Below are 18,955 nucleotides of genomic sequence, written 5' to 3'. Positions count from 1 at the left end.
ACAGGATGTTGTTAGTGGGAGGCTTTGACTCAGACTTTATTCATCCACAAGGGAAATTGCTTTGTCACAGTAGCTTAGTTGCGCATAAAAATCACTCTTGAGAACCACAAGTAAAAGGAAAGATAAAATAATAATAAGATAAAATAAAAATAAGTATAAGCCAAAGATTTACAAAATTAGCACATGAACAAATGTAAAAGAAATAGAGACAGAAGTAGATATATATTATATACATAATGTCCATTAACATGAATAACATGGAGTTATCTGTTACAGGAAGTGGGAGCAGAGCCTGATTAATCTGTTGCTCCACTGTTCCTCTATAGTCTGGGGTAGAGGGTGTGACGAATTGTCCATGATAGAGAGCAGTTTGTCCACTGTCCTGCTGTCTTTCACTGCGACAAATGTCTCTAACTCTCTACCAATCACATGTCCACATGTCCTGGATCAATTTGATGATCCTACTTTTTGCTGGTGCTATGGGGTCATTGCTGTGGGGTGGGGGTGCCTGGTCTGGTCTAGGTGGGTGCTACATGTCTAAGTAACATCCACATGAATGAATGAATGCCAGGTCCAAAAGTTTCCCAGCAGTCCGTGGTTTTAATGTTGTGACTGATCTGTGTACATCTAAACTAGTGAAACCAAGAGTCTGTGATGGTTCTCAGCATCCAGGTCATGGTATATCCAAAAAGGATTCAAAAAAAGGCAACTGGACTCACAATAACTCTACAATTCCTACAACTCTAAACTCCTTTTTGAACCCTTTTGGATATGAAACCAAGGTCCTTTCAAATCTGTTGTGTATGACTCAAGTGCGTCCGTTGATACAGTCTGTGATTCAGACTGTCCACAGAAGTGGTTGTGTTTGTTCTGTCAGTATGAGTCAAATAAAATAATAAAACGATTTTAATCATGTTAACTTTCAACATTACAGTTAAACTTTCTGTGTCCTTCTTCACAGCATCGAAAGCAAAACTTAGTGTTTAAGAAACACGAGATCTGAAAGTGTGTTTCTACTGAAACATGCCTATCTACTTGTAGATTCTTCCTGTTTGGTTCTGAGTACTAATCTCCAATCAGCAGAGTTTCCTTCTGCTTCTGCAAAACATCTAGATCTAGTTTGTTGAACCTCTTCTTAAACTGGACATCTACACTGTCTTAATTTTGTGGGACTCTGTTCTGTGACGCTTCTCAAGTTCTCAGATGACTTGGGAGTGTGCTGGCTTGCCCCGGCAGTGTACCTGCTGAAAGGTGTTTGTTCAACAGTTTAACTTTGTTTTTGCAGAGAAAGAGCAGTCACATGCTGTAATGTGATACATCCTCATATTTGTTTTATTTGAAGTGAAACCTATGATCTGAGGTTTCACACCCCGTACCTGTTGGTTCACTTCCCACACCATAAGAAGACCAAACTATCCAGCACACTTCCATACTGAGGTAGCAGTGCTCTGATAGCTGGACCTCGAACTCTTCGCCTAGCTGGACACAGAGGTCTGAGAGATGTTCCTGGTCCTTCTGAACCTGCTGCTGTTGAAAATAGGACCTTGAATTTTCCAGACTGTGCTTAATGTTTCTACCTTATGGCCCCACAGCAAGGTATCACATTTAATCTAGCAGAAATCTGACTGTTACCCAGGTGGCTCCTAAGAGCGTACACACAGTAACCAGCTTACCTACTGTGCAGTTTTTCATTTTTCTTACAGATGTTTCTGTTTTGGATGTTCCAACGCATCTCATCCTGAAGCTCATCTCTGACGTCTTTGGTTTAAGAAAACTGTTCACCCTCCAAAAACCATGACTCCGAGAAGAACATCTTTGAGAACTTCAGCTTTGCTGGTAAAGTTCTTTACTGCAACAAATCACAGGAAGCTTGTATTTGACATAACTCACAAAGGGTGAGTTATCCTCTTCCATCCTCTTCTAAGAGAGTATCTGTGGAATCCATGCAGCTGTTGTGAGGGTTGTATTTGAAAATAGTGCAAATATGGGATGGGATAGAGGGCGTGGATTTCTTCTGGGAGTTTGCATCTGGACATCTGGAATCCCCCTAGTCCATGGCCAAGTTCCTTTTTCTTCATTTAACAACATTTAGGGATGCACCAAAATGAAAAAAAATCTTGGCCAAAACCAAAAATGAGGAAACCAAGGCCAGAAACCGAAACACCAAAAGAAATTATTATTCCAATTATTAGTACCGTTGCATTTATGGCTGTGACTGTCTACTAACTTCTCTAAATTGAAGGCATTGCAATTGCATATATTAATATTAATGTTTCAAAGAATAAATCAGTTACAAAATTATGAAAATATTTATTTTTTCAACAATGCACAATATAAAATAAAATAAATCAATGGGCACATTTTTGGATGTTTTTCCTCCAGCACTGATGAAATTCTCAAGAAATGTCAGCAAAGATGACATTTACTCAGTAATATGAGATCCTTCAGAGTGAATAAAAACATTCTCATGACTTTTTACCATGAGTGTACTCTCCTTCTCCTATTATCCAGACTATCCTCCCACAAGGAATGACTTTATCGATTGCTTGCTCCTATTATGATCCAGACATTTTTTATTGTTTAGAAAGGTCAGACGGGAGAGATGGACAGATCAAAGAAACATTATGATGTTGTCTCTCTTCACAGATAATTGTGATGAAAGTCTTGTGCTGTCAAACCCTCACATGTCATTCAGAAGAGTATCAGATAGGGCGTGAATGCTGCCCTATGTGTCCTCCTGGTAAGATCCAACTGAATTAATCTGTGAAAGTGAAAATTGTTGGTAACCAACAAATATAGAATAATATTTATTACTACTTTTTTATCTAGCTTCATCTGCGGGAATTAATAATAGTGACAGTATAAGAGATAACAGTGTACGACACTTAGCATGCAGCATACTCCATATCCAGAAGATAATATTTTAACTGAATTAAAAATAGATTTCTTGAACTATAATAGCTGGTTGTCTGTTCAACAGGAAGCAGAGTTAAAATAGATTGCACAGAGTACAGAAGTACGTCATGTCTGCCCTGCTTGAATGGAACTTATATGGATAAAGCTAATGGACGTAAGCAGTGCTTCCCATGCACCAACTGTGATGCAGGTACATTTCTGTTAATATTATTTATTTATCAGTAGAATTTTTTTTCTTTTTTCAACTGATGAATTTAAAATCAAATCCACATCAGACAAGTTAATTTATGCAGATGTTTCCTATGAATTCATAAACTGAAGAGACTATTGTGTCACATTTTCTAAAGTTGTTCTAACCACTGAAGGTATCTTTAAATCAGAAACAGATTAAACACAATAGGAGTTTTGTTTCTGCATGTTTTGTAACTTCCATATGTGTTGATAGGTTCTGGTCTGAAGGTAAAGAGGTCATGTACACCAACATCAGATACAGTTTGTGAACCACTTGAGGGATTCTTCTGTATTGACTTAACAAAGGACCAATGTGAAGCAGCACAGAAACACACGGTCTGTCATCCAGGACAATACATCAAGGAAAAAGGTTGGTTTTCTAGTTTTAAATGAGAACAAAGTTTAAGGAAACTGATCTTTGTGACAGTTTGCTCATTAAAGCTGCACATGGTGATTTCTGACCACTAGATGGTAGTAAAGAGCAAAATGTCTAATAAATGTTTTTTTTTTAGATTTAGACAAGGTGGACTTAGACTTCGATAAACTTTATTGATCCACAAGGGAAATTGCTTGGTTACAGTAGCTTAGTTGTCCATAAAAACACACTCTTAAGAACCTCAGATAAAAGAACAGATTAAATTAAAAAAATAGAAATAAAAAATAAGTAGAATAAAATTAAAGGGATAGTTCACCCTAGAATGATATTTCGCTCATTATCTACTCACCCTCATGTTGACTAAGGGCTGGAAGAAGTTTCAGAGTCCTCCGTCCCTTCTCTGAGTTACAGGGGGTCTTGGTGTAGCAGTGCATTTCAATGCAACGGTTGTAAAGGGACACCAGAGCTCTTCGTAAAAAAACACACACAAAAAAACATCCAAATACCTCCATGATGCTCGTATGTAATGTCCGTCTTGTGCTGAAGCCCCAAATTGCGTAATTGTCCCGAAAAAAATTAAATAAGTCCACATTCCAAGCATGTTTGTAGCATTAGCTCCGAGTGTTGTTGTCCCGGCTCTTCCGCTGCCAGCGCGCATGCGCAAGGTTCGCACTGAGACTCGCTTCCTTGTTTACCCCGGCGAATTGAGCCAGCCGGCGAAGGACCAGAACCGCCGTGCAACGAGAGAAGAAGAAGAAGAAGAAATTAAAAAAAATTAAAATTAAAATTGCACGAAAAAGTGTTGTCCCGGTGCAAGGCAGGCTATTACGGGCTGCTTCTAGTCCTTCGCCGGGGTAAACAAGGAAGCGAGTCTCAGTGCGAACCTTGCGCATGCGCGCTGGCAGCGGAAGAGCCGGGACAACAACACTCGGAGCTAATGCTACAAACATGCTTGGAATGTGGACTTATTTAATTTTTTTCGGGACAATTACGCAATTTGGGGCTTCAGCACAAGACGGACATTACATACGAGCATCATGGAGGTATTTGGATGTTTTTTTGTGTGTGTTTTTTTACGAAGAGCTCTGGTGTCCCTTTACAACCGTTGCATTGAAATGCACTGCTACACCAAGACCCCCTGTAACTCAGAGAAGGGACGGAGGACTCTGAAACTTCTTCCAGCCCTTAGTCAACATGAGGGTGAGTAGATAATGAGCGAAATATCATTCTAGGGTGAACTATCCCTTTAAGTAACATAAAATAGAAATAGTATAAGCCAAAATGTGTTTGTTGTAGACTGACAGTGATTGTATTTACTTTTATTCAGCATGCAGACAAAAGCTGTTCCCATGAGACAGTCTGAAGAATCTGCTCTGAACATCCTCTTTTTTTTCTTTTATACCCACTTCTCTCTGTCTATTCAAAGCTTCAAAGCTTGCACTCTGTTTTACAAACCGCCAATATTTTCAGGAGACGCTTATATTTAGAAGCACACTGAAAATGTTAAAATACAGTTTCTCATTTTAATTAAACATAAAACCTAAGCATACTCTCATTTCTACGTTAGTCTGATTTTGCACAGATTTATAAACCACATTTTTGCTCCATTCTAGTGCACTGCTTAGTTATTAGATCTGTTGCTGTCATCCAGCTGTCTTAATGTGAGACAGGCGGCATCTCTTTAACACTTAATCTTTGATCTGTAGACCTAACTAGTTTCAACCATAGACATATATACATAGACGCCTCATTGAGCAGGCTGGCCTGTTGTTGCAATACGTCAACGTCGCCACCATGTTGGAGGAGGCAGCTCTGTCCCTCGAACCGATACGTGTGAATGGAGTGAAGTTTTATTAAGCGTCGTCTACAAAGTGCTGCAAGTAAATGCCTCTCATTTACATATTCACACACGAACGTATATATTCAGGAAACCGATAGGAACCAAAAACATCTGTAACATTAACTACTCAGAATGTAATCAGACATTGTATTTGGTTCCTATCGGTTTCCTCAATATATACGTTCGTGTGTGAATGTGTAAATGCTTATAGTATTTTGTAGAATCACTTAATAAAGTTCATTCCATTGACTCGTATTAGTTCGCGGGGCAGAGCTGCCTCCTCCAATATGGCGGTGACTCTGATGTACGGTCCAGCGCTCAATGAGGCGTCTATGTATATATGTCTATGGTTTCAACTTCCATATAATTTGTGTCTGTGCAGGCTCAGCCTCCTCAGACATTGTGTGCTCTCACTGCAGTGATGGAACATTTTCAGATGGAACATTAACATCTTGTCTCCAACACACACAGTAAGTAAATCTGCACATCACACATGGAGACACATTGGATGTCTTGTAATAGTCTTGAATTTGTTGTATCTGTACATTTCTCTATAAAATGTCAATTTATTGTTCCAGATGTGAATCAAAAAACCTCCGACTGATAACACCAGGAAACACGTCAACTGATTCTGTTTGTGGGAAACAAACTTCAAATGTTGGAGTTATTGCCATCATCATCGTCATGGTGTTAGTTTTAGTCTTACTAACAGGTGTATTCATATTTAGATACCGTGACCAAATAAAGGAACGCTGTCTAAAAAGTAAGACTTGTTTTCAAACCAGCAAAATGTTATCACAGTGTCCACTGTTATAGATGTCAATATATATATATATATAATAGTATGTAATAGATTAATTTATGTTATTTATTTATTTTTTCATAAAACAGAATGAGCTGTATCGTCACTGGTGTCAACAGCAGCAGGTAAGACAGCAGTGTGTTTTTCACACACACACACACACACACACACACACACACATTATAATTAACTGAGGATGGTCTGTCTATGCTGCACCATGATGTTTCTGCTTTAAGTGAATGGGTTTCTCTCCTCAGCATCAACCAGTGTAAACATGCTGAACAACATGTGGACTGTTCACTGCAGAGTAAATGTGCTCCAAAATCCACTTATTATACAGTTGGGTGCTGGCACATTGTCTTTGCAGAGAACAGAAAAAACACATCAGAAAGCCCAACTTTTGGCCTGGAGCAGCTGCCTCAGCGAGTCACGCTGAATGTGATTTTACACATGTACTGGTGATTTTCTGTGTCTTCTTGAGTTCTGTGTGAGCATCCTGCTAAAACTGGAAGTTACTGCAGCAGATGGGACGCATGGCTGCCACCAGAGGACCAGTTACAAATACACTATATGGACAAAAGTATTTGGACACACCTGTCAGTCAGATTTTTGTATGAAAACCCAAATTAGAGATGCTTGCACAAGGTTAAAGCAAGAATGCTCTCAGAATGACTTGTATGACCTCATGGATATGGTTGAGAAGCTAGAATCTGAACTGAAAGAGTTTCACGGCAGTATCCTGTCATGGTTCTGAGTTTTGTACTTCCCTGGTATTTCTTATCCTGTTTTACTTCCCGTGGTTTTCCCCTTTGATTGTTGGATTGGTTTCTCCTTGTGTGCTTCCCCTACACCTGTGTCCCTTTGCTCTCTGTCATTGTCTGATCCTGTTCCTGATGATGACTCTGATCCTGATTGTGTTCCTGCTTGCGATTCCGAGGTCGTTCCTGTTCCTGATGATGTCTCTGATCCTGTTCGGCCTAGTTCGTCTCCTTTTCCATTCCTTCACTCCTTACTCCAGAGTCACTGTACTCAGCCACAGGGGCGGAATGGGACAAAAAAATCGGCCCTGGCATTTTGGACTAGACCGGCCCACCACATTCGATAATGCACCTCGTTTAGGTCTTTTTAGTCTCTTGAATGTATGTACCAACTGTGCAACCCTGTGCAACGACTTAATGAGAATCAGTGAGAGTGGACACATTAAATACTTCCAAAAAGTGTAATTTATTAACACTACAAAACTTTATGCTCCACCACTCCATCACAGTAATGAATCTTAAAGCAGCATTCATCTGTTTTTACTGGTCAATACCCTTTGCACTGTTGGACTTTTGCCATTTTGTTGTGGGTCGTGATCCAAAAAGCTCTGTAATATAGAAGGCTCAGGACGGCCAAAGTAATCTATGTCCTCCTGCTCTCTGCTCTCCTCTCTCTCACTAACACTCTCCTCTCCTGGGAAAGATATCTCAACCTAGCTCAACAAAACATGAACAGAGACTGTGGAGTGAGTTTTTTTGGGTGAAGAATTATTGGATTCTCTGATAAACAGACACACTGGGGCATTGACATAACACTGGCAATGAACAAAATGATGTCATTTTAAAAAGTCTGATGTTCTTTCATTGTAGCCTACATTGTCTTTAGCCTCCTAGGCTTCATAAAAACTACCCCAAACTCATTTTTTTCCAGGCCTAAAAGCAGCTTAGCCTAGGTCTACTAGTTAACAATTAAAAGCCTAATGAAGAAGTCAGAATGCTGCCCACTGACTCACGTTTCATGTTGGTGAGTGGTGGCTTTACGTTTACAAATACGTCTAGAATTATTGGATTCTCTTGTAAAGAGGTGCACAGCTGCATTGGCATAACACAGACAATAGATAAAATTATATAATTTTTAAAAGTCTGATTTTCTTTCATTTCTGTTCATTGTCCCTAACCACCTCCACAAAAACTTTTCCAAGGCCCAAACGTAACTTAGCATTGTGCTAGCCTACAAACAATAATAGTCTAATAATGAAATTAGAATGCTGTTCGCTGACTTTACTGTTATTGTTGGTGAGTAGTGGTTTGAAAAAGTCTTCTCACATTCAAGACTATTTAGACATAACAGTACTAACCTAGGCTTATTTTCTATCTGGTCAGTGTACACAATGTCTTATGAATAGCTGCTAGTGGTAAGGACGTTAGCTAGTTTCACCTGTTTACAATACAAACTAACTTGACCCCTACTGCCAACTGGAATATTGGTCCAGTTGGCAGCAGAAATGCAGCTCTTGCGGTCTGAGGAGGTGCACATCAGCTACGGCATTAGGGTTGTAGCAACACCTTCAAATTGCCCAAGATAGGCATTTATACCTTTTGTTTACTGAGTTTGGTTCTGTTTTCTCTTGTGTGGATTTGACTGCAGTGTTTTGTTCATTTGTTTGCACAATTAAAATTTTCTTGAAATATTAAACGAAAGTAAGAATGCTTTTGTAACAGAATAACTGCACAAAATCAGACAATAATTACGCTTCTCATAAAAACATTGAATTTAATTGAATTAAATTGAATTGGGCTCTTCAGGGGCGGCACAGTGGCGAGGTGGTTAGTACTGATTATAATATAATCATTACCATCATAAGTTGTTTCCAGTGAATTGCATAAGCACTTCTCAGAAACCTCCAGTCATATCTCCAAAACACTGATGTTGAAATACTTGTCATCTCACTTCACAGCAAAAATGTGTGATATCTAAATCAAGTTTCAAGCAATAAGTCCACTGACATTTAAAAATGTTGACAAATCTGCTTAAAGGGGAACTCCGGCGCAAAATGAACCTGGGGTTAATAACACATGTGTACCGAGTTCGACCGTTCTCTGGTATTTGTTTTCATGCATTTGTTTTGTTCGTCAAATGTGACCAGTTTTCTTGCAAACCGCTATTTAGCGTATAACGCTAGCCTTCGGGGCACACCTACACATAAAAAGAAATCGCTATTTCTATACCACTAACAAGGCTCACAATATCACCACACTTACACGGTAGCATAACTAGGGTCTCTACATGTAAACCGAAGCATTGAGAACTTTGCAAGTTTACAGGCAGTTTATTAAAAAAGGAACACAGTACCGTTCATGTCTGGCTCGCATATCCAGGCGGGCGCCATCTTGGGGAAACTGAACTCTCTTCGTTCAGTGCTTCTCTATGCTCTCAGTGCTTTCTTCCGGCAACAGACAGTTCAGTTTCCCCAAGATGGCGCCCGCCTGGATATGCGAGCCAGACATGAACGGTACTGTGTTCCTTTTTTAATAAACTGCCTGTATACTTGCAAATTTCTCAATGCTTCGGTTTACATGTAGAGACCCTAGTTATGCTACCGTGTAAGTGTGGTGATATTGTGAGCCTTGTTAGTGGTATAGAAATAGCGATTTCTTTTTATGTGTAGGTGTGCCCCGAAGGCTAGCGTTATACGCTAAATAGCGGTTTGCAAGAAAACTGGTCACATTTGACGAACAAAACAAATTATTAACCCCAGGTTCATTTTGCGCCGGAGTTCCCCTTTAAGAATGACTTGACTGATGTGTGAATCAGTAAAGAGGTTGAGTTGGAGTGCTGCCTGGAACCATATATCTTTTTTTTTTGTTGTTAAGATGGTGCTCTTAGGTTGAGGGCTTAATCAAATGTAAAAAAATAGAAAAAACCTAGGCACTCATCCAATGAGAAAGTTAAAATGCCTTTATTTTATGGGCAAGTCATACTTAAAAGACCACTTCGACGCGTTTCGGCTCAAACAGCCTTCGTCAGGAAGTGAACAAACTCTGTCACAAGTCTGTTTTAAAAAAAAAAAAAAAATCATCAGTAGCAATGAGTGAACAGGTGTGAGACATTTAGATCAATCAGCCAATGGCAGACAAAGATGGCCAATGATCAAACAGGAAACAAAAAACACAAAACAAAAATCATAGGTGGCCATCAGGGGTCCTCAAAAACGCCAAGTATAATAAGGGTCCATTAGACAGATACACATCACATAAATACAATAGCAAAAGCATACATTTTTACAAGAAATGGCAATATTCTATATCTTCATTGAGACCTGGATAAAGGGTTGCCTTTAAACTAAAGATCCAAAAGCTCTCTCTTTGATTTAATTGTTTTAATCTATTCCCTCCCCTTATAGACTGTGGGATGTGGTCAATGCCAATTGCCCTTAAGACTGAAGGATCACTTCCGTTTCTGTCCTTAAAATGGCGAGCCATTGGATAGTTGTCATTTTTGGTCCTTATGGCGTACTTATGTTCTGAAACACGGTCCTGTAGTCGGCGTTTAGTCCTGCCAACATAAAAAACGTTACAGAGTGGACATTCTAGCTTGTAAATAACAAAAGTCGTTTTACAGTTAATAAAATGTCGTATTTCATATGCTTTGTCTCCATGTGTATCTCGAAAATCTTTACATTTGACCACATTTGTGATTACACTGACCACACTTGAAACTACCACAGGGTCTACCTGACAGCCACGTGTTTCTTGAGGGTGCTGGTAAATAGCTGTGTACAAGTTTATCACTCAAAGTAGGTGACCGTTTGAAGCTGAATATAGGGGGTTCCAAAAACACATTCCTCATAAAGACATCACATTGTAATAGGCTCCAGTTCTTTTTAATGATATTCTTAATGTGGTGTGCTTCTGTACTAAATTTAGTGGAAAAGAAAACCCTCTCAGAGCTCTGTCTAGAACTACCACTTACCAAAAGGGACTGTCGTTCTAGATTTCTTGTTTTATTCTTAGCAATTCGGAGGGCTGTTTTCTTGTAGCCTCTCTGAATAAATCTGGTTTCCATCTCTGTAGCCTTAGCATCAAAGACATCTATTTCATCACAAATCCTTCTAAGTCTCTGGAATTGGCCATAAGGTATGTTATCCTTAAGATGTTTGGGATGAAAACTTTTGGCATGTAAAATGGTGTTGCGGGAGGTAGGTTTTCTATAGATGGTGGAATGTAAAAAACCTTCCCTATCTTTAGATATTTCCAAATCCAGAAAACAGATCTTTTGTTTGTCAAAATCCAGGGACAATTTGATGTTTTTATTTGTACTGTTAAGATATTCATGGAAGGACAAGAGTTCAGATTCAGAACCAGCCCACAGTAAGATTACATCATCTATGTACCTGCCCCAATAGATTATCTTATTGCAGAAGGAATGCTTGGTGGTATTAAATACAAAATCACATTCCCATTTACCCATATATAACCCTGCGTACGAGGGACTATAGCAAGCTCCCATTGCACAACCTTTTACTTGTCTAAATAGGCGATCTTGAAAAATGAAGATGTTCTGATTTAAAGTCCATCTCGTTAGGTCTAGCAAAAAATGTACAGGAGGGGATTCTGTTTGTGGTCTTAACCTCAGGAAATATTCTAGTGCTGTCAACCCTTCTTCATGTACAATTGAGGTGTAAAGCGCCTCCACATCCATAGTAGCTAAAATAGTATCTCGCCCTATATTACCCAGTTCAGAGATCTTGTTAAGAACAGCTGTGGTGTCCTGTATATATGCTGGGAGTGAAGGTAAAATGGGTTTGAGAAAGTAATCAATATATTTTGAAATAGGTTCGATAAGGCTGTCAATACCTGAAATAACTGGTCTCCCAGGGGGAGTTTCCAGATTTTTATGGATCTTAGGGAGAAGATAGAAAGAAGCCAGTTTTGGATATTCATTAAAAAGAAACTTACATTCATTCTCAGAAATCCAGTTGTTATCTCTTGCTTCAATCAACATTGCTTTTAATTCCATTTTCAATGTTTCTGTGGGATTAAACTTCAAAATTTCATAACATTCTGGATCATTTAATTGTCTGTTAGCTTCTTCTATATATTTCTCTTTTCCCCAAACTACAACTGCCCCTCCTTTATCTGCTTTTTTGATCACCAAATCATCATCTTTCATCATCTGTTGAAGTACACAACGTTCATGCTTTGACAAATTATGGTACATTGGTAAGCTTTTCCTCTGCTGATACAGTTTTTCAACTTCAAAATCCACTTTCTTGGTAAATGTATTTAAAGTAGCATTTAAAGTGACAGGACAAAAGGTAGATTTTGGTTTAAAAGGAGTCCCTTGTGGATCAAGTCTATCAGAGTCATTAACAGTCACTTCTGGACGACAGTTCATACTGTACCAGGCCTTGAGATGTAAGTTTCTGTAGAACCTGTAGAGGTCAATTTTCGTATCAAATTCTCTAGATGAGTAGGTTGGAGCGAAAGACAGGCCCTTCGATAGTACATCCATGGAGCTTTCAGATAGAGGCTTTCCCGATATATTGATCACTGTGTCCCTTTGCGGTTCCTCAAGACGGGCTTGGTGACCTTTTCTCCTCCCTCTTCTTGTTGGTTTTGTCTTTTTCGTATTCTTTGTTGCTTCATGGTGATTGGATTTTGTGGCTTTGCTTTCTGCTGCTTTTCTCTCCATCCTAAAAAATGGCCCTCTTCTTCGGTAGTTGAATTGGAGCTTTGGTGAGCTTCCTCGTCGCTGCTCGTGAGGTTGAAAGAGACTGTCCTAGGTTTTCTCTGTGATTGTGAAGTGTCTCTGTGTCTGTAGACTTGATTTTTCCATGTGTAGACATTGCCCCTTTTGTAATCCATTTCATCTCTTCTGAATTTTCTAAGTTTCTCTTGTTTGAGCTTCTGAGTTATTTGCTGTAGCTCTTCCTTCAGCTTAAGCTCCAACTGGGTGAAGTTCTCACATTTTTCATGTTGGGCAACAATCTTTTGTACTTCCTCTATTTCGCTTTTAAGGGTCACTCTATCTTTCTTGGCCTCTTCTATGAGTAACAGCATTAAATCAAATGAGCACTTATTCAAAATGGCTTCCCATTTGCTCTTGAAGTCTATTTTGTCTGTCCCCCCATAGGCTGGAAATTTTCTTAGTCTCAATCCTCTTGGAATTAAATTGTTCCTCCAGTAATCTGAGAGTGTAATCCCGTGTAGATCTAGTTTCATGTCCTTGATCATTAGGTTCTTAAGTTCAAACAAGTGTTTCTCGATGTCCATACCTGGAGAGACTGAAGAATCCATTTCCTCTAGAAGGGAAGTGGCGCTGATAATTTGTCGGCCTTCCTCTGGGGTATATGAGAAACTGGTCGACATCTTTGTCAAAAATAAGTGAAAAAAACAGTGACAAAATGTTCCAAAAAAACGCAGTTCGGTGTCTGCGGAGCTACTCCTTCAGAAACACGGCCCTTGTGTTTGATTTGTAGTAAAGAGGTTGAGTTGGAGTGCTGCCTGGAACCATATATCTTTTTTTTTTTGTTGTTGTTAAGATGGTGCTCTTAGGTTGAGGGCTTAATCGAATGTAAAAAAATAGAAAAAACCTAGGCACTCATCCAATGAGAAAGTTAAAATGCCTTTATTTTATGGGCAAGTCATACTTAAAAGACCACTTCGACGCGTTTCGGCTCAAACAGCCTTCGTCAGGAAGTGAACAAACTCTGTCACAAGTCTGTTTTAAAAAAAATCATCAGTAGCAATGAGTGAACAGGTGTGAGACATTTAGATCAATCAGCCAATGGCAGACAAAGATGGCCAATGATCAAACAGGAAACAAAAAACACAAAACAAAAATCATAGGTGGCCATCAGGGGTCCTCAAAAACGCCAAGTATAATAAGGGTCCATTAGACAGATACACATCACATAAATACAATAGCAAAAGCATACATTTTTACAAGAAATGGCAATATTCTATATCTTCATTGAGACCTGGATAAAGGGTTGCCTTTAAACTAAAGATCCAAAAGCTCTCTCTTTTTGACATAACACTGGCAACAAACAAAAGATCTGTTTTCTGGATTTGGAAATATCTAAAGATAGGGAAGGTTTTTTACATTCCACCATCTATAGAAAACCTACCTCCCGCAACACCATTTTACATGCCAAAAGTTTTCATCCCAAACATCTTAAGGATAACATACCTTATGGCCAATTCCAGAGACTTAGAAGGATTTGTGATGAAATAGATGTCTTTGATGCTAAGGCTACAGAGATGGAAACCAGATTTATTCAGAGAGGCTACAAGAAAACAGCCCTCCGAATTGCTAAGAATAAAACAAGAAATCTAGAACGACAGTCCCTTTTGGTAAGTGGTAGTTCTAGACAGAGCTCTGAGAGGGTTTTCTTTTCCACTAAATTTAGTACAGAAGCACACCACATTAAGAATATCATTAAAAAGAACTGGAGCCTATTACAATGTGATGTCTTTATGAGGAATGTGTTTTTGGAACCCCCTATATTCAGCTTCAAACGGTCACCTACTTTGAGTGATAAACTTGTACACAGCTATTTACCAGCACCCTCAAGAAACACGTGGCTGTCAGGTAGACCCTGTGGTAGTTTCAAGTGTGGTCAGTGTAATCACTGCTCAAATGTGGTCAAATGTAAAGATTTTCGAGATACACATGGAGACAAAGCATATGAAATACGACATTTTATTAACTGTAAAACGACTTTTGTTATTTACAAGCTAGAATGTCCACTCTGTAACGTTTTTTATGTTGGCAGGACTAAACGCCGACTACAGGACCGTGTTTCAGAACATAAGTACGCCATAAGGACCAAAAATGACAACTATCCAATGGCTCGCCATTTTAAGGACAGACACGGAAGTGATCCTTCAGTCTTAAGGGCAATTGGCATTGACCACATCCCACAGTCTATAAGGGGAGGGAATAGATTAAAACAATTAAATCAAAGAGAGAGCTTTTGGATCTTTAGTTTAAAGGCAACCCTTTATCCAGGTCTCAATGAAGATATAGAATATTGCCATTTCTTGTAAAAATGTATGCTTTTGCTATTGTATTTATGTGATGTGTATCTGTCTAATGGACCCTTATTATACTTGGCGTTTTTGAGGACCCCTGATGGCCACCTATGATTTTTGTTTTGTGTTTTTTGTTTCCTGTTTGATCATTGGCCATCTTTGTCTGCCATTGGCTGATTGATCTAAATGTCTCACACCTGTTCACTCATTGCTACTGATGATTTTTTTTTTTAAAACAGACTTGTGACAGAGTTTGTTCACTTCCTGACGAAGGCTGTTTGAGCCGAAACGCGTCGAAGTGGTCTTTTAAGTATGACTTGCCCATAAAATAAAGGCATTTTAACTTTCTCATTGGATGAGTGCCTAGGTTTTTTCTATTTTTTTACATTTGATGTGTGAATCATTTGGAAGTTCGTGGCTGCAATAATTGCAGCTGGCCACTAGATGTCACTGGTAGGGTCTGTATTTGAGTCTTCGAAGCTCAGAATATATTTTCGATAAGAGACTGGGAGTAACGTAGCCTGGTCGTTACCATCCTACGTTTCCGCCCAAAATTTTATTTCGGTCTCGCACGGAGTCTGGCCCAATTGCACTTCCGCGGTTCGCGTGTAACCGCGCCAATCAGCGAACAGTTGAGTGATGACGCGAAACTCGCTTGCCGAGTTGCTTGTAGTCCAACGATGCTTGTAGTTCCACAGCATAGCAACAACGGCGACGGAGGAAGAGACGCTAGAAGCCATCCGCGAAGTTGTCTCAACTCTCGAGAGCATCACGGAATTAAAACCAGAACAAGAGGCTTGTCTTGTCAATTTTATAAATGGCAAGGACGTCGTAGCTCTCCTTCCAACTGGCTTTGGGAAAAGTTTGAAGCGGAAGCGGTAGTGGTAAGCGTAAGAGCCTGAACTCCGGCGCACAATATACGTCATTACCAAACGTTGCTGATTGGTTAAGGGAACTCCAATGATTTTAAACCTCAACAGCAAACCTCAACCTCATCCGCCCATTGTGCCAGACTACGTGCGAGACCGAAATCAAATTTTGGGCGGAAGTATGTAGGATGGTAACGACCAGGCTAGGAGTAACGAACCATATGTGGTAAATTCATTTATTTTGATTTTCTCCATGAAAATTTAAAATTTTGAAAGATTTTCACAAAAGTAAAAAAGTATTCTTAAGACATACAATAACACTCCAGGGTTTAAATTTGGAATTTCCAAGTATTTCAATAAGTTTAAGTTTAGAAAACTTATTAAATTGAGTTCAGTGTCAGAAACCTGACGTGATACGACGGAGTATTAGGGCCACATTGAGGGGGGAAAAAAATCACAAACTTCGAGAATAAAGTTGTAATTTATGAGAATAAAGTCATAATTTATAAGAATAAAGTCGTAATTTATGAGAATAAAGTCATAATTTTATGAGAAAAAAGTCTAAGTAAAACGGAAGCAGGTCGAGACGAGAAAAGGTGAGCAAGGCGTTGGGGCCTCTGCAGGTATTGCCCTGCCGGAGCTCGACTCCCTCTGGATCCAGAATCTTAATTATCAGTCGGATTGTTTTTTGAGACACCACGAAACCTTCTGTTTAGCAGCACTTGGGAAATGCTTTCAAAAGAATCTAATTTTCATGGTGGGGCTAATAATTTTGTCCTCATCTGTACATATAACTTGTGTCTGTGCAGGCTCAGCCTCCTCAGACACTGTGTGCTCTGACTGCAGTGATGGAACATTTTCAGATGGAACATTAACATCTTGTCTCCAACACACACAGTAAGTAAATCTTCACATCACACATGGAGACACATTTATTTTTTATAACAGCCATGAATTTGTTGTATCTGTACATTTCTCTATAAAATGTCCCTTTATTGTTCCAGATGTGAATCAAATAACCTTCAGCTGATAACACCAGGAACTACGTCAACTGATTCTGTATGTGGAGAAAAGATTTTAAATGTTGTAGGGACCATCATTGGTGTGGTGGTTCCTTTAGTCATTCTAGTAGTAGTACCATTGTGCTACGTCAACAGAGAGAAAATCTATTCAGCAGGTAGGTTTCATTTATAGCAGGAAAATGTTCTTCTTTTCTATGTTTTGTCACATCTTTGATGGATGATAATGTTTTCTGCTGAGTCATGACAGTGCTGGTTATTATGTTTTTCACTTGTTTTGTTCAATTATAGTCAGAAAGGGAAATGGAAAATAACCAGAAACTCCAGAGTGGTATGTTTATTTCTCACTGTTTGGTTATGTGCACTGTTACAGATCACAGGACTTGGTTTATCTAAGGAATTAAATTATGTCTTTTTTTCTTTAATTTTTTTCTAAAAAGAAACCCCGATGTATAGTAGAAACATTGCTACAACCAGTCCAAGAATCGATGCCACTACAGAAGGTAAGACATGAAATGTTTATTAACTGAGGATCGTCTGGCTGTGTGATGTCTCTACAAATGTTTCTGCTTTAAGTGAATGTGTTTCTCTCCTCAGGGTGAAGCTCTGGAAATAGACCAAACTGTCAGATGAAACCATTCTCTGTGGAGTACGTTTGCTCCAGAATCCAGTTATTATACATTTGGATGCTGTCAAATTGTCTTTTCAGAGAACAGAAAAGACAGATCAGTCAACTTCTGTCTTGAAACACCCTGCCTCAGTCCACGATTTATTTTATTTTGGAAACTGTGTTATGCATGAATGGTGACTGATTGTTGTATTACATAAATGAAATCTATTGCTGCCTTTGCACAGGGAAATACCACATATGCCTGTTATAACAGTTTAAAAATAAGCTAGTCAGCCTTAAAGTCAAAGATATTTCATAACTGAAAATATTGTATTTTATATTTTGCCAAAGTTTGAGACTGTTCTGGTTGGACCAGAATGACTTGGCAAAAAAAGAAATGTAAGGTGTTGCAAGTACAGTTTAAACAGAAGTTCATTTTACTCAAAGAAAAAAAATGGTGACGTGGTGGTTAGCACTGATACCTCACAGCAAGAAGGTTCTACTCATTTTTTTTTTTTTTTGTCATTTGTGGTGGGTAAACCAACTACTCCCTCCTACTTTAGGATTACACTTTTATTTATTGTGCATTAGCACAGAGTGCTAATAATACTGTAAAAGTTGAATCTGGAAATCTAACACATATTTCATATATTTGCATGTGGAAATACCACATATACTTGTTTAAGTTGTTGGTTTATCTTTATGAGTTATTTCAGTTAATAAGCACGTCTGCCATCATTTTTTATTAAATCTTTTTTGCCAAAAGCTGAAAATGCTGACAGAGTTTATTGAAGCATGAACTGTAACCTTTCATAGAACACTTATTATTTTATTCTATTTTATATATATATAAATACATTAAACATTAAAGGGCTGTATTTGCATATTTCAAACTATAAAGTAAACACGTGGTGTTGTGTTAACATCTTCTTTATGTCTAGAGAGCTGACAGTACATGGGATGAAAAGTGGATAAGCGATGGGTTTATAAGAACGAGGAAGAGCAGAAGAAGCAAATGTAGTAGCTAGCGACATTTTTAATCACCTTAATGAATATTTTTTAAATTAAAGGAAATCTCTAGAAGCTGAGCAAAGTGAATTTAAAAGCGCTGACTCTAAAACTCCAGCTCTAAAAACACTTCACTGTAGATATTTGTATCTGTTCAGGATTAAACACATGAATATTGTGACAACATGTATGTGAAGCAGCTCACAGAGGAGATAAAGAGAAATGGAACAGATCACTCATTAGTAATGAGGGGCTTTAAAACAGGCAGGTAAATGTAAATATAAAAGAATTAATGTTAAAGAGAGTAAAGCTTAGTCTGACACACTGGATTAATCTTAAAGGACATAATGATTCACATTCAACAAAGAATGTATTAAATGACTGAATGAATCAAACATTATAATAGGGCCTACATCATAATATTTTTATTATGTAGTCAAATTTCTTTATTTTTTTCTATTTAATCTCATGCTCCACACTCCAGTC

General features: G+C 38.6%; 1 protein-coding gene across 1 annotated transcript; it reads left to right on the top strand.

Moving 5' to 3' along the window:
• The first annotated feature begins 244 nt into the window (after positions 1-244).
• Positions 245-17,483, top strand: LOC311494405 (tumor necrosis factor receptor superfamily member 14-like). The gene is made up of 9 exons (XM_084553435.1): positions 245-1,836; positions 2,647-2,740; positions 2,981-3,106; positions 3,362-3,517; positions 5,746-5,833; positions 16,837-17,009; positions 17,143-17,182; positions 17,292-17,354; positions 17,449-17,483. Exons 1-7 carry the CDS (start codon positions 1,795-1,797, stop codon positions 17,163-17,165), a joined length of 702 nt encoding a protein of 233 aa, XP_084409561.1. The 5' UTR covers positions 245-1,794; the 3' UTR covers positions 17,166-17,182; positions 17,292-17,354; positions 17,449-17,483.
• Positions 17,484-18,955: the final 1,472 nt, after the last annotated feature.

This window comes from Chelon labrosus (assembly GCF_963514085.1).
Source record: "Chelon labrosus genome assembly, chromosome: 10".
Classification (NCBI taxonomy): Eukaryota; Metazoa; Chordata; class Actinopteri; order Mugiliformes; family Mugilidae; genus Chelon; species Chelon labrosus.
The sequence above is the reverse complement of the archived record's forward strand: the minus strand, read 5'-3'. Positions and strand labels throughout refer to the sequence as shown.